Below are 13,021 nucleotides of genomic sequence, written 5' to 3' on the forward strand. Positions count from 1 at the left end.
AACTTTATTGTATCATGATTGATTGTGCATGTAACAGCGTAACGTGAATGTTTAGTCTCTGTTCGGGGGTTCAGCATGTGTGTACTAAAAAGTAGTAGACATCTTAGATGAGATGTATTCACTTACATTTTTCACTGCTGTGTATAAGGTGCAGGGTTGGGGGGATTCTAATGTTGTTTGTATTGTGTTCCTTCAGAATTGCCACTACCGTATTAGTACTGTAATAGTTTTGTGCGGTTTTCTTTGTATTTTTATACTGCATACGCAATTGGTCGATACACAAGTGTGTGGATCAAAGGTTAAACGGAGATTGTAACAGCAGAACCTGATTGTAAAGTCCTTCGTTTTGTTTTAAGACCCTCTTCTGGGACTTGAACATCTAAAACAGCTAAAGGAATTAAAACCCGAAAAAGTATTTGTGGTCCTGGGTGTCCCCAGGCCACAACATTTGGTACCAGGAGTGGGGTTAATTCCAAGCCAGTTGGGAGGGTCTCTGACTGTTGTATGCAGTATAATATACAATACCTAATATGGTAGTGGTGAAGACTGGACTGTGTTCCTGTTGCCTTGTGGAGAGCGCGGTAGAGTCTCAGGACTGGGCCAGGATGTCAGTGACTGATGTCAGGACGCAGAGCGGTGACGTGGATCCAGGGAACAGCGGGCCGTGAAGCCATCGCATTTGCAGCGAAGGACGGCAGCAACACTTTTTGCAGGCTTTTGAAAACTTTAAAGACTTGAGCTTTTTCTATGTCACACTCAGAGGACAAACCAGTTGAACTTGATTTGAATGAGCAAATTAGGGAATTGTGTAGTAGGTATGTTGAAGTCATGGCAACCATAGATACATTAAGCAAAAGGTCCTATGTATATGTCCCAAGGGAAAGGCACTTTGTTCCATTTACGGGGGATGTTGAGAAAGATGGGAGGTCTGTTGATGACTTTATTAAAGTACAACATGCACTTCATAGTAGAAGTCAGTCTGACCAGGATCAGTATGACTTTGTTATGTCCTTGTTCAGGGGTGCAGCCTTAGAGGAAGCACGTATGCACAGTGATGCTGGGGAAGACTGGGCTGATGGCTTGTTCACCTATCTCACAGAAGCGTTTAGAGACAAGCATAGCACACCCCAGCTGTGGCATAGCTTCTATAGTTGCAAACAGCTTGAGGGTGAAGATGCAAGAGAGTTTTCACATGCCCTAGCCCAAGCTCTTAACTTGATACTGAAGCACTCCCCTGATGCCGTGACCAATAAGAGGGTGGTACTAAGAGATCAATTTATAGAGGGGATCAGGGATCCTTCCCTCAGAAGGGAGCTCCACAGATTCGTGCGGAACCACCCTGAGTCCTCAATGATAGAAGTGAGAGAGGAGGCTCGTCTGTGGCTCGCAGAAGAGCCCCTGGGAAATACTAAGTCTGGAAAGTCAAAGTGTAGCAGTAGCCAGGCACAATGCTCGATTGTTAAAGCTCGGGAATCTGAGTCTGTCACACCAGATGACGTCCTTAAAGTAGTCGCAGAGCAGGGCAAAGCCCTTTGTGAATTGACTCAAGCAGTGAAAGATCTCACTGTACAGAGGGATTTTACACACGCTACTCGCAGCAGACGTAATTTACAGCCTAGGTTCACAGAAGATGGGCAACCAATATGTTTTAAGTGTCGGGTGGGAGGGCATTTGGCCAAGAATTGCCCACAGAAGCGGGGTGCAAGGGAGGTGGAGTCTGCATCCTCCTGCCCTCAAGATGTTGGGAGTCGGGCAATTTGGCGGAACCTCATAGATACGGAGGATGGACCGCTATCCCGTGACCAGTTGCTGCAACACGCGATAGGAACATGTCCAGTTGCTGAGCTTGAAATATCAGGTGACCCTGTCCGTTGTCTGTTGGACACAGGTAGTCAAGTAAGCATCCTGACCAAGCAGCTCTTTCGCAAACACTTGAATGGAGGGGACGAGGATATGTTGTCCACCGCTGGCTGGCTTAAGCTAACAGCTGCAAACGGTCCTGATATTCCTTACCTTGGGTATCTAGAGCTAGAGGTTCAAGCAATGGGCATGAAGATACCAAATTGTGGCTTTCTAGTAGTTAGAGATCCTGGTGGCACCGAGCCACCTATCCCATGTATTGTAGGCATGAAGGTTATCAGCCAGTGGTAGGCAACTTGTCTACACAGAGTTTGACACCGCCCCAGAAGGAAAGCTGGATTCTGATCGGAGAGATGTTTGCCAGAAAGTGCAGATGCACACTACTGGAAAAAGGACAGTAGTCCAAGTAGTGGGAAAAGATACTGAGCACATACCTGCTGGGTCTGTAATCACTGACAATAACTCCCTGTCCCACTTGAAAACTGCTTAAGTTGGGAGCAGAGATGGATCTCACAGCTGTCAGGGTTTGACTTTGATGTCCAGTATCGTCCAGGTCGGAGCAATACCGTGACTGATGCACTCTCTAGGCAGCCATTTGCAGGGGATCCTGAGCCTATCTCAGAAGATGTGGAGTTTGATCGGCCTGTGGCGATCTGTAGTTTGATCAATCGCAGCACTGCTCTTGACCCGGCACTGGTTACTGCTGGTCTTAACAGCTGTAGGGTTAAGCAGATTTGAGCTTGGGAAGCTGGTACTAGTGATGTAAGTGGTCCGATGAAAGGGAACACTCCAACCTAGCTGTACACCAGAACCGACTGAGGGATGCACATGCCAGAGCAAAAGAATACTCTGAACAGAAGGCAGCAGAACACATTGCCCGGCAGGAGGACAAAGTTTACTGTCCCAAAGTTGATGTGAATGCACTGGTTTATCTGAGGAACAGACCATTAGGCTGTAATAAGATCCAGGATGCTTGGAACCCAACCGTCTACAGGGTGGTATAGGTACTGGGCAACACACACACTGTGGAACCTTGGGAGGGTGGGCCTAGCAAGAGGGTGAACAGGGTAGACATCAGGCCCTGTGAGAACCATCCCACTCCAGCTCCCCAAAGGAGACTGCAAACTCCAGTAACTCAGGCCAGGAATCAGATTCTGAAGATTCAGAAAATGGTGTGATAGTGGTGGAAGATATGTCAGAACAGGGTGTACAGAGCCTTGACCCTAGCCTAGACAGCATATCTTCCGAAAATATGACACCTTCTGGGACTGACACTGGGGACCCGATGACTGCTAACGCAGGGGCAGAGGTCGGTAGCCCTCCTGGGGCAGCACCCCACAGGAGTAAACGAGTAAATGCTGGACAGCACACTCACCCACATTGTGAACCAAGGCCAGTCCTTGCTGAGACCTCCATAAGTCCGGCAGCAGTGTCTGAGATACCGGCTAGTCTTAGTTCAGTTCCCTTTAGAGAAGCAGTTAAGGAGTTTAAAAGTACCCGTGTAGTGAGCGAGTAATCAAGGATGATTACTTGAATGCAGGGGAGAATGTAACCGGGTGAACGTCGAATCTTATTCAGAATTGTTAAAAGTGTGCTTAGGCATTCATCTGGGTAATGCTAGAATAGTTGTCTGTGCCTTTAAGTGGAGATGGTGACGTATTTACACATGAGCGGGATAGCGGGGAGACCATTTTGCTTTCTGCTGCCGAAGCTGGTAGGGCGTTGGATTCAAATTTCCCGCCCCCTCCCCCCGAGGTACTGGGCTGGGTGAGGAAAGGTGAGCATTAATTTACAACATCCATGTGAATTCGTTTATGCTTGTTGGCGACTCGAGAATATCGATAATTTGACATGTTTTACATGTGGATGCTTTAGATTTTCTCAAGTAAAGAACTCGACGCTGGATAGCGTGGCTTGCAAAGTTCCTCACCAGCCAAGTAGGTCAGTCTTCCTGTAATTTAACTACCAGGCAATATCTTGTAAAAGTTGTGCCAAAGTGTACCTTTTGTCTAACTTTATTGTATCTTGACTGTTTAGTCTCCGGGGGTTCAGCATGTGTGTACTAAAAAGCAGTAGATATCTTAGATGAGATGAATTTGCATACATTTTTCGCTGCTATGTATAAGGTCCAGGGTTGGGGGGATTCTAATGTTGTTTGCATTGTGTTCCTTCAGAATTGCCACTACTGTATTAGTACTGTAATAGTTTTGTGCGGTTTTCTTTGTATTTTTATACTGCATACGCAATTGGTCGATACACAAGTGTGTGGATCAAAGGTTAAACGGAGATTGTAATGGCGGGACCTGATTGTAAAGTCGTTCATTTTGTTTTAAGACCCTCTTCTGGCACTTAAACATCTAAAGCAGATAAAGGAATTAAAACCCAAAAATGTATTTGTGGTTCTGAGTGTGTACTTTTCTCCAGGCCACAACATAAAAGAGGATACCAAAAGTTTTTTTTTCAGCTGTATAGTAAAGAGAGATAAGAGTGGATATCAGACAGTTGGAAAATAACACTGGAAAGGTAGTAATGGGGGGCACAAAATGGCAGACAAAACTAATAAAGAGTCAGTCTTCACTGTGGCTGACACTAGCAGTATACAGTATCAGACATTCAAGAGCCAAAAGGGCAGAAATGAGTGTGGTTGCTATTACTAAGGGTAAGCTGAAAAGTCTGAAGGTAGGAAAGTCACCTAGCCCAGATGGACTGTATCTCAGGGTTCTGAAAGAGGTAGCTGAACAGATTGTGGAGGTGTTAATAATGATCTTTCAAGATTCACCAGATTACAGAATGGTTCCAAATTGGAGGAATGAAAAATTGCAAATATCACTTTACTCTTTAAGGAGGGAGGGAGGCAAAGGAAAGGAAATTACAGGCCAGTTAACTTGACTTCAGCGGTTGGAAAGATATTGGAGTCAATTATTAAGGATGAAATTTTGGTGTACTTGGAGGCACATGATAAAATCTGCCAAAATCAGCATGGTTTCCTTAAAGGGAAATCTTGCTTGACAAATCTCATGCAAGTCTTTGAGGCAGGGAAAACAAGGGTAAACCAGTGGCTGTTTTAACCTGGATTTTCAGAAGGCCTTTGACAAGGTGCTACATGAGGCTGCTAAACAAGAGAAGAGCCCACAGCATCAGGAAAGATTCTGAAGGTTGAGCATCCTGATCAAAAATGGTTGGGGCCAGAAGTGTTTTTTTTCCTGATTATTGAATATTTGCTTCTATATAATGAGATAGCTTGAGGATGGGATCCGAGTCTAAACATGAAACCCATTTACATTACATATAAATCTAATGTACAACTGGTGCAAAGTTCATAGAGTGAACAGTCCGCAATCGGAACACTGTCTGATGTGATGGTTAGGTCCTCCATAGGCTGTCAGAGTTGAATCAGTACTCCTGACTGTGTCTATAATCAGGTTCCAATGCAACGAACAGTCTGATATCCATCATTGATTTCAAACAGCCGCCTGTTCAATAGCAAACACAATGGGGGTGGGGGGTAGTTTTATATAATATTTTTAATAATTTTGTGCATGAAACAATTACTTTGTTTTCAGTTCATCGTGATAAATCTATTGCTTGTTTCATGATGAGCATACTATTAAGTTGCATATGTTCACTCTGACGAATCCACTCTTTCAATACACAATTGAGAACTTACTACACAAAGTGAAAAATGCTTTTCTATTTTTCATTAACTTTGATCATTAGATATAAGAGGTCACTTCTCAGAACAGTCTGTGGTGTACAGAGGCAGGCATATCGCCTGCGAACATTTCCAGTGCCCATTTGTGACATTATGTCAGCACTCAAAAAAATGTTCAAATTTCAGAGGTTTTCAGGTAAGGGGTACTCAACTTGTAGTGTGAATAAAAGATTGGTTGACTAACAGGAGGCAGAATGGGAATAAAGGGAGCTTCTTCTGGTTGGCTGCTGGAAACTAGTGGAGTTCCACAAGGGTTGCTGTTGGAATTGCTTCTTTTCACATTACACATCAATGGTTTGGATGACGGATCTCATGGTTTTGAATCAAGTTTGCAGATGTTACCAAGTTAGGTGGAGGGGCTGGTTAAGTTCAGGAATCAAGGAGTCTGCAGAAGGACTTGTTCAGATGAAAGGAATGGGCAAAGAAGTAGCAGATGGAATAGAGTTTGGGGAATTGTATGGGCACGCACCTTGGTAGAAGGAATAAAGGCACAGACTATTTTCTAAATGTGGCACATGTCCAAGTGTTCGACCAGTGACCTGAAGGTCGTGAGTTTGAGCCCAGCCAAGGCAGCGTGTTGTGTCCTCGAACAAGGCACTTAACCACACAATGCTCCAGTCTACCCAGCTGAAAAGTGGTTACTGGCAAAAAAAGCTGGGGGTCAACCTCGTGATAGACTGGCGTCCTATCCGGGGGGGGCGGGGGGGGGGGAGAGTCTTGTACTCCCAGTCGCTTCACGCCACAGAAACCGGCATAAGCACCAGCCTGATGAGGTGCTGATGAGGGACAGGACTTTGACTATTTTCTAAATGGGGAGTTTGTTCAGAGATGCAAAGGAATTTGGGAGTCTCTTGCACGACTCCCTAAAGATTAACTTGCAGATTGAGATGGTGGTAAGGAAATCTATACTAGATTTGTCATCAAAGCAGGATGACATCATGAACTCCCACAGCCCCTGATGATGCTGTGATTTCAGTCTTTGAGGCCATCTGCAAGCAGCCTTCAGGAGGGTGAACCCACAAAAAGAATTCAGCCCAGACAGGGCATCTGGCCAAGACCCATGCTGATCAACTGGCTGGAGTGTTCACTGAGATCTTTAACTTCTCACTTCAACAGTCTGCTTCAAATAGACTTCAGTTTATAATGGTGCTCAAGAAGAATACGGTAACCTGCCTCGATGACTATCGTCCAGTAGCATTTGCATCCACAGTGATGAAGTGTTTTGAGAGATTAGTGATGAAACATATTAGTGCCTGCCTGAGAAGTGACTTGGACCCACTTCAATTTGCCTACATTCACAACAGGAGAATAACAGATGCCACCTCGTTGGCTCTTCACTCAACCCTAGAACACCTGGACCGCAAAGATGTTCTTTATCAACATTCTTTATCAGCATTCAATACCATCATCTCCTCAAAACTAAGCAATAAGCTTCAAGACCTAGGCCTTAATATCTCCTTGTGCAACTAGATCCTTGATTTCCTCAGTTGCAGACCCCAGTCAGTTCGGACCGGCAACACCTCCTTCACAATCTCCATCAGCACAGTGCACCACAAGGCTGTGTGCCAAACCTTCTGCTCTACTCACATTACACTATGACTGTGTGGCTAAGCACAACTCCAATGCTATATTCAAGCCTACCAACGACAGCACTGTCATTGGCCGAATCAAAAGTGGTGACAAATCATACAGGAGAAAGACTAAAAATCAGGTTGAGTGTTGCCACAGCAACAACTTCTTGCTCAACGTCAGCAAGACCAAGGAGCAGATTATTGACTTCAGGAGAGGGAAACAAGAGGTCCATGAGCAAGTCCTCATCAGAGGATTAGAGGTGGAGAGGGTCAGCAACTTTAAATTCCTTGGTGATATTATTTCAGAGGGCCTGTACTGGGCCTGGCGCACAAGTGCAACTACAAAGAAAGCATGGCAGTGCATCTGCTTAGGTGTTAGTGAAGATTCGGCATGACTTCTCTAGATATGTGGTGAAAAATATATTGACTGGTTGCATCACAGCTTGATATGGAAACACCAATGCCCTTGAACTGAAAGTCCTACAAATCCTGCTTCTCAAGCAAGTGTTGATGTGTTTCATCACAGATCACTCAAAACACTTCATTACTGTGGATATAAGTGCTACTGGATGATATTTTTCTTTGAACAAGTTCCATGATGATGAAGCAACATCCATCATTATTTCTTTTTGTATTTGCACAGATGGCTGCCTTTTGCACACAGATTGAACACCCAAGTTGGCGTGTTCATCAATTCTATTATTATGGATTTATTGAGTATGCCTGCAAGAAAATGAATCTCATGGATGCATATGGTAATGCAAGATAATAAACTTTCTTTGAAATGCAATGTTACCACTGATTTCAAGAGGACTAGAATATAAAGGCAAGGATTTAATGCTGAAGCTTTATATGACATTGCTCAGACTACACTTACGATATTGTGAGCAGTTTTGGGCCTCTTATCAAGTAAAGATGTTGTAGTACTGGAGAGGATCACAAGAATGATGGCGGGAATGACAGGGATAAAACATGGTAAACAGTTGATGGCAGTACCGTCAGTACTTGCTGCAGTTTAGAAGAATGAGATAAAATCTCATTGAAACCTATTGAATACTGAAAGGCCTAAATAGATAGCGTGGACGTGGAGAAGATGTTTCCTGTAGTTGAGTACTCTAGGACCAAAGGCCACAGCCTCAGAATAAAAGGACATGCCTTTGGAACAGAGATGAAGAGGAGTTTCTTTAGCCAGAGGGTGGTGAATATTGCTACACATGGCTTTGGAGGATTAATTATGGGGTATATGTGTTTTACTTTTTAAAATTTATCTTATTTCTAAGTGCAGAACAGGCCCTTCATCTCAATGAGCTGCATTGCCCAGCAATGCACCTATTTAATCCTACCCTAATTACAGGATAATTTACAAAGACCAATTAACCTACTACGGCAGATACGATAGGGTCTTTTAAGAGACTTCTGGATAGGTACATGGAGCTTAGAAAAATAGAGGGCTATGGGTAAGCCTAGTAATTTCTAAGGTAGGGACATATCCGGCACAACTTTGTAGGCTGAAGGGCCTGTATTGTGCTGTAGGTTTTCTATGTTTCTATTACTATTATCTAAATGGAAAGAAGGTTCAAACATCAGAGGGGAGGGACTCAGGAGTCCTTGTGCAAGACTCCCAGAAGGTTAACTTACATGTTGAATCTGTGGTAAAGAAGGCATATACAATGCATTTATTTCCATGGGAATAAAATATAAAAGTAAGGAGATAATGCTGAGCCTTTATAAGACACTAGTCAAGCCGCACTTGGAGTGTTGTCAGCAGTTTTGGGCCCCATATCTCAGAAAGGATGTGTTGTCATTGAAGAGAGTCCAGAGGAAGTTCACGAGGATGATTCCAGGAATGAAGAGGTTGGCAGCTTTGGGCCTGTACTCACAGGAATTTAAAAGAATGTTGGGGGATGGGAATCTCAATGAAACCTACCAAATGTTGAGGGGACTTGATTGGGTGGATGTGGAAAGTATGTTTCCTATGGTGGGGGTATCCAGAACTGTAGGGGACAGTCTCAAAATTGATGTACAACTCTTTAGAAAAGGTAAGGAAGAATGTTTTTTAGCCAGAGAGTAGTAAGTCTCTGGAATGCTCTGCCACAGGCTGTGGTGGAGGCCAAGTCCGTGGGCATATTTAAGGCGGAAGTTGATCATTTCCTGATCAGTCAGGGAATCAAAGGATATGGCAAGAAGGCCATATGGGGTTGAGTGGGATCTGGATCACCCATGATGGAATGGAAGAGCAGACTCACTGGGCCAAATGGTCCAACTCTACTCCTAGGTCTTATGGTCTAAACAGCTCTTGCTCAGGTTGAAGGCTGGTTACCTCTAAGTTCAGCAATAGTCAGTGTTCATGATTTGTCTGACGGGAGTAAAGAACCATATTTTTAATATTTCTATTATACAAAATTGGTGGGACTGGGAGTACTCAGGGCAAGGACACTTCTAGGTGCTGACATTACCGTCTACATAACTATGTATTGTACAACACAAATGCATATTGTAAATCAATCACTGACAAGAGAAAATCTGCAGGTGGTGGAAATCTGAGCAAAACACACAAAATGCTGGAGGAACTCAGTAGGCCAGGCAGCATCTATGGAAAAGAGTACAGTTGATGATTTGGGCCGAAACCCTTCTGCAGAACTGGAGAAAAAAAAGATGACGAGTCAGAGTAAGAAGGTGGGGGAAGGGAGGAAGAAACTCAAGGTGATAGGTGAAACTGGGAGATGGGAGGGATGAAGGAAAGAGCTGGGAAGTTGATAGGTGAAAGGAGATGCAGGGCTGGAGAACAGGAAATCTAACAGGAGAGGACAGAAGGCCATGGAAGAAAGGAAAAGGGGGATGGAGGAGCACCAGAGGGATGTGACAGGCAGGTAAGGTGAGAGAGGGAAAAGGGTATGCAGAATAGAGAGAGTATAAGGTGTTGTTTCTCCAAGCTGAGTGTGGCTTCATCTCGACTGTAAGGAGCCATGGACGGACATGTCATAATGGAAATGGGAAGTGGAATTAAAATGTGTGGCCACTGGGAGATCCCGCTTTTTCTGGCAGATGGAGTGTAGGTGAAGTGGTCTCTCAATCCACTTTGGATCTCACTAACATTCAAGAGGCCACACTGGGAGCACCAGATACAATAGGCGACCCCAACAGACTCACAGGTGAAGTATCGCCTCACCTGAAAGAACTGTTTGGGGCCCTGAATAGTAGTAAAGGAGAAGATGTAGGTGGAGGTGTCCTGGCACTTATTCTTGCAACTCTTAATCATTTCTCCTTTGGCTCCTCCCACTTCCTTCAAACAAGAGGTGTAGCCATGGGTACATGCATGGGTCCCAGCTATGGCTACCTTTTTGTCAGCCACATGGAACAGTCTATGTTCCAAGCCTAAACCGGTGCCACTCCCCTTCTTTTCATACACTACATTGACAACTGTGTTGTTGCTGCTTTTCTCACCCATGCCGAGCTCGTCCACTTCATCAACTTTGTCTCCAACCTCCACCCTGCCCTCAAACTTACCTGGTCCATTTATGACACCTCCCTCTCCTTTCTCAACTTCTGGAGACAGCTTATCCACTGATGTCTATTACAAACCCACTGATTCTCACAGCTACCTGAACTATACCTCTTCCCACCCTGTTACTTGTAAAAATGCCATCTTCTTCTATCAATTCCTCCGTCTCCACTGCATCTGATCTCAGGATGAGGCTTTTCATTCCAGATGTCCTCCTTCTTCAAAGGGAGGGACTTTCCTTCCTCTGCCATCAACGCTACTCTAAAACGCAACTTTTCCATTTTGTGCATGTCTGCCCTCACCCCAATTTCCTGCCACCCTAGCAGGGATCTGGTTTCTTGTCATCACCTACCAACCCACCAACTTCCGCGTCCAGTATATAATTCTCCGTTAACTTCTGCCATCTCCAATGGGATCACTCCACCAAGCACCTTTCCCACCTCCTCACTTTCCGCAGGTTTCGCTCCCTTGTCCATTTGTCCCTCCCCACTGATCTCCCTCCTGGCACTTATTCTTGCAAGCAGAACAAGTGCTACACCTGCCCCTACACCTCTTCCCTTAGTACCATTCAGGGTCCCAAAAAGTCCTTTCAGGTGAGGCGACGCTTCACCTGTGAGCCTGTTGGGGACATCTATTGTATCTGGTGATCCCAATGTGGCCTCTTGTATATCAGTGAGACCCAACGTAGATTGGAATACCGCTTCACCGAGCACCTACGCTCTATCCGCCAGAAAAAGTGGGATCGTCCAGTAGCCACCCATTTTAATTCCACTTCCCAATCCCATTACGACACATTCTCTTCTACTGTCCTGTTGAGGCCACGCTCAGATTGGAGGAGCAATGCCTTATATTCTGTCTGGGTAGCTTCCACTGTGATGGCATGAACATCGATTTCTCTAACTTCTGGTAATGGTTCCTCAACCCCCCTCTATTCCTTATCCTCTTTTCCCTCTCTCACCTTATCTCCTTACATCCCTCTGGTGATCCTCCCCCTTTTTCTTTCTTCCATGGCCTTCTATCCTCTCCTATTAGATTCCCTCTTCTCCAGTCCTGTATCTTTTTCACCAGTCAACTTCCCAACTCTTTACTTCATCTCTCCCCCCTCCCAGTTTCACCTGTCACCTTGAGTTTCTCTCCCCTCCCCCCACCTTCTAAGACTGACTCCCCATCTTTTTTTCTCCAGTCCTGCCTGCCCGAGACGTCGACTGTACTCTTTGCCAGAGATGCTGCCAGGCCCGCTGAGTTCCTCCAGCATTTTGCGTGTTTTGCTTGCGTAGTGCAAACACACGATATCTGCAGATGCTGGAAATCCGCAGCAAACACACGCAAAATGCTGGAGGAACTGAGGTCAGACCGCATGTAGGGAAAGTAATAACCCAAGTTCCTTCAGCAGTTCGTGAATTTTGCACTAGTTTACACTGTTCTCAGTACAGAATAGATAAAAACATCCTGCCTATCCACTTCTGCCCTGTTTCCAAGGCAACCCGCCCACCGTTGCCGCACACTTTCTCCGGCGGGAAAATTGGCGGCACGCGCACGCGCAGTGTGTACCATCAGGTATCCCGGCAGCTCCCGCGCGAGGATGCCGGGGTCGCGGGCCCGTCAGCGGCGACCGCTGTCGCTCTTCGTACCTCAGCCCGTCGCTCCGTTCCCTCATAACTGTCGTCGTCTTCCTCCAGACTGGATTCCAGCTCACTGTTTTCGGCCGAGCTGCTGTGGCTGTCGGTGACTGATAATCCGCCCGGCTCCATCTCCTCCTCACATATTGACATTGCTGCGCGCACACACAGGAACGGCGGTTCGGCCAGCCGTCACAGCTCCTGCGCATACACACGGAACGGCAGCTCAGCCGTCACTGCGCCCGCGCACTCCACAGCACCGACCCTACGCCTGCGCATTGCACCACGATCGGCACGCACTTGCGCACTCCGCACGCTGCGGTTCCGTCGGGATTTGGGAAGCCGGCTCCACATGAACCACAATCCCCAGAAATTGACAGCCGGACCCCGAGGTCAGGCCGGAGCTGAGCCAGCACCAGCTTTGCAGACATCCGGATGCCGGTGCTGGTTTGATGCTTCGCCAACGCCTCGAGGCTGGAACCCAGGAGGCTGCCGGGGTCCGTGGATGGAGGGCATCAGGCCCGGTGGAAACGTCAGGGCGGCAGCACCGCACGCCTCCTCAGAACTCGAGGCAGGACAGAAGCCAAGTTCTCCAACGTCAAGGAAGGCGGCATCAGTGCGCGATGTCCGGCGCATGTGAAGTTGTAGGCATACCGCGACTGTTTTCATGGTAAGGGAAGGTTCTTGGACCATTTTAGAGTTCCCACAAGACCTGCGTTGTTGATCATCCGCAACTAGCTTCGGGAAGGTGGTGACC

The 13,021-nt window shown here is 46.1% G+C and overlaps 1 protein-coding gene across 5 annotated transcripts in view; it reads right to left on the reverse strand.

Annotated features, from left to right (window-relative positions):
* The window catches only part of pcgf6 (polycomb group ring finger 6), a 64,576-nt gene extending 52,053 nt beyond the window's left edge, over nt 1-12,523 (reverse strand). For all 5 annotated transcript variants that reach the window (XR_012096085.1, XM_073027112.1, XM_073027113.1 and 2 more), the window contains exon 1: nt 12,277-12,523. Coding sequence is in view for 4 of the 5 variants with exons in the window: in XM_073027112.1 (XP_072883213.1) it covers nt 12,277-12,417 (141 nt within the window). In the remaining variant the exon portion in view is untranslated. The remainder of the gene's footprint in view (nt 1-12,276) is intronic.
* Nucleotides 12,524-13,021: the final 498 nt, after the last annotated feature.

This window comes from Hemitrygon akajei, chromosome 23 (assembly GCF_048418815.1).
Source record: "Hemitrygon akajei chromosome 23, sHemAka1.3, whole genome shotgun sequence".
NCBI classification, from domain to species: domain Eukaryota; kingdom Metazoa; phylum Chordata; class Chondrichthyes; order Myliobatiformes; family Dasyatidae; genus Hemitrygon; species Hemitrygon akajei.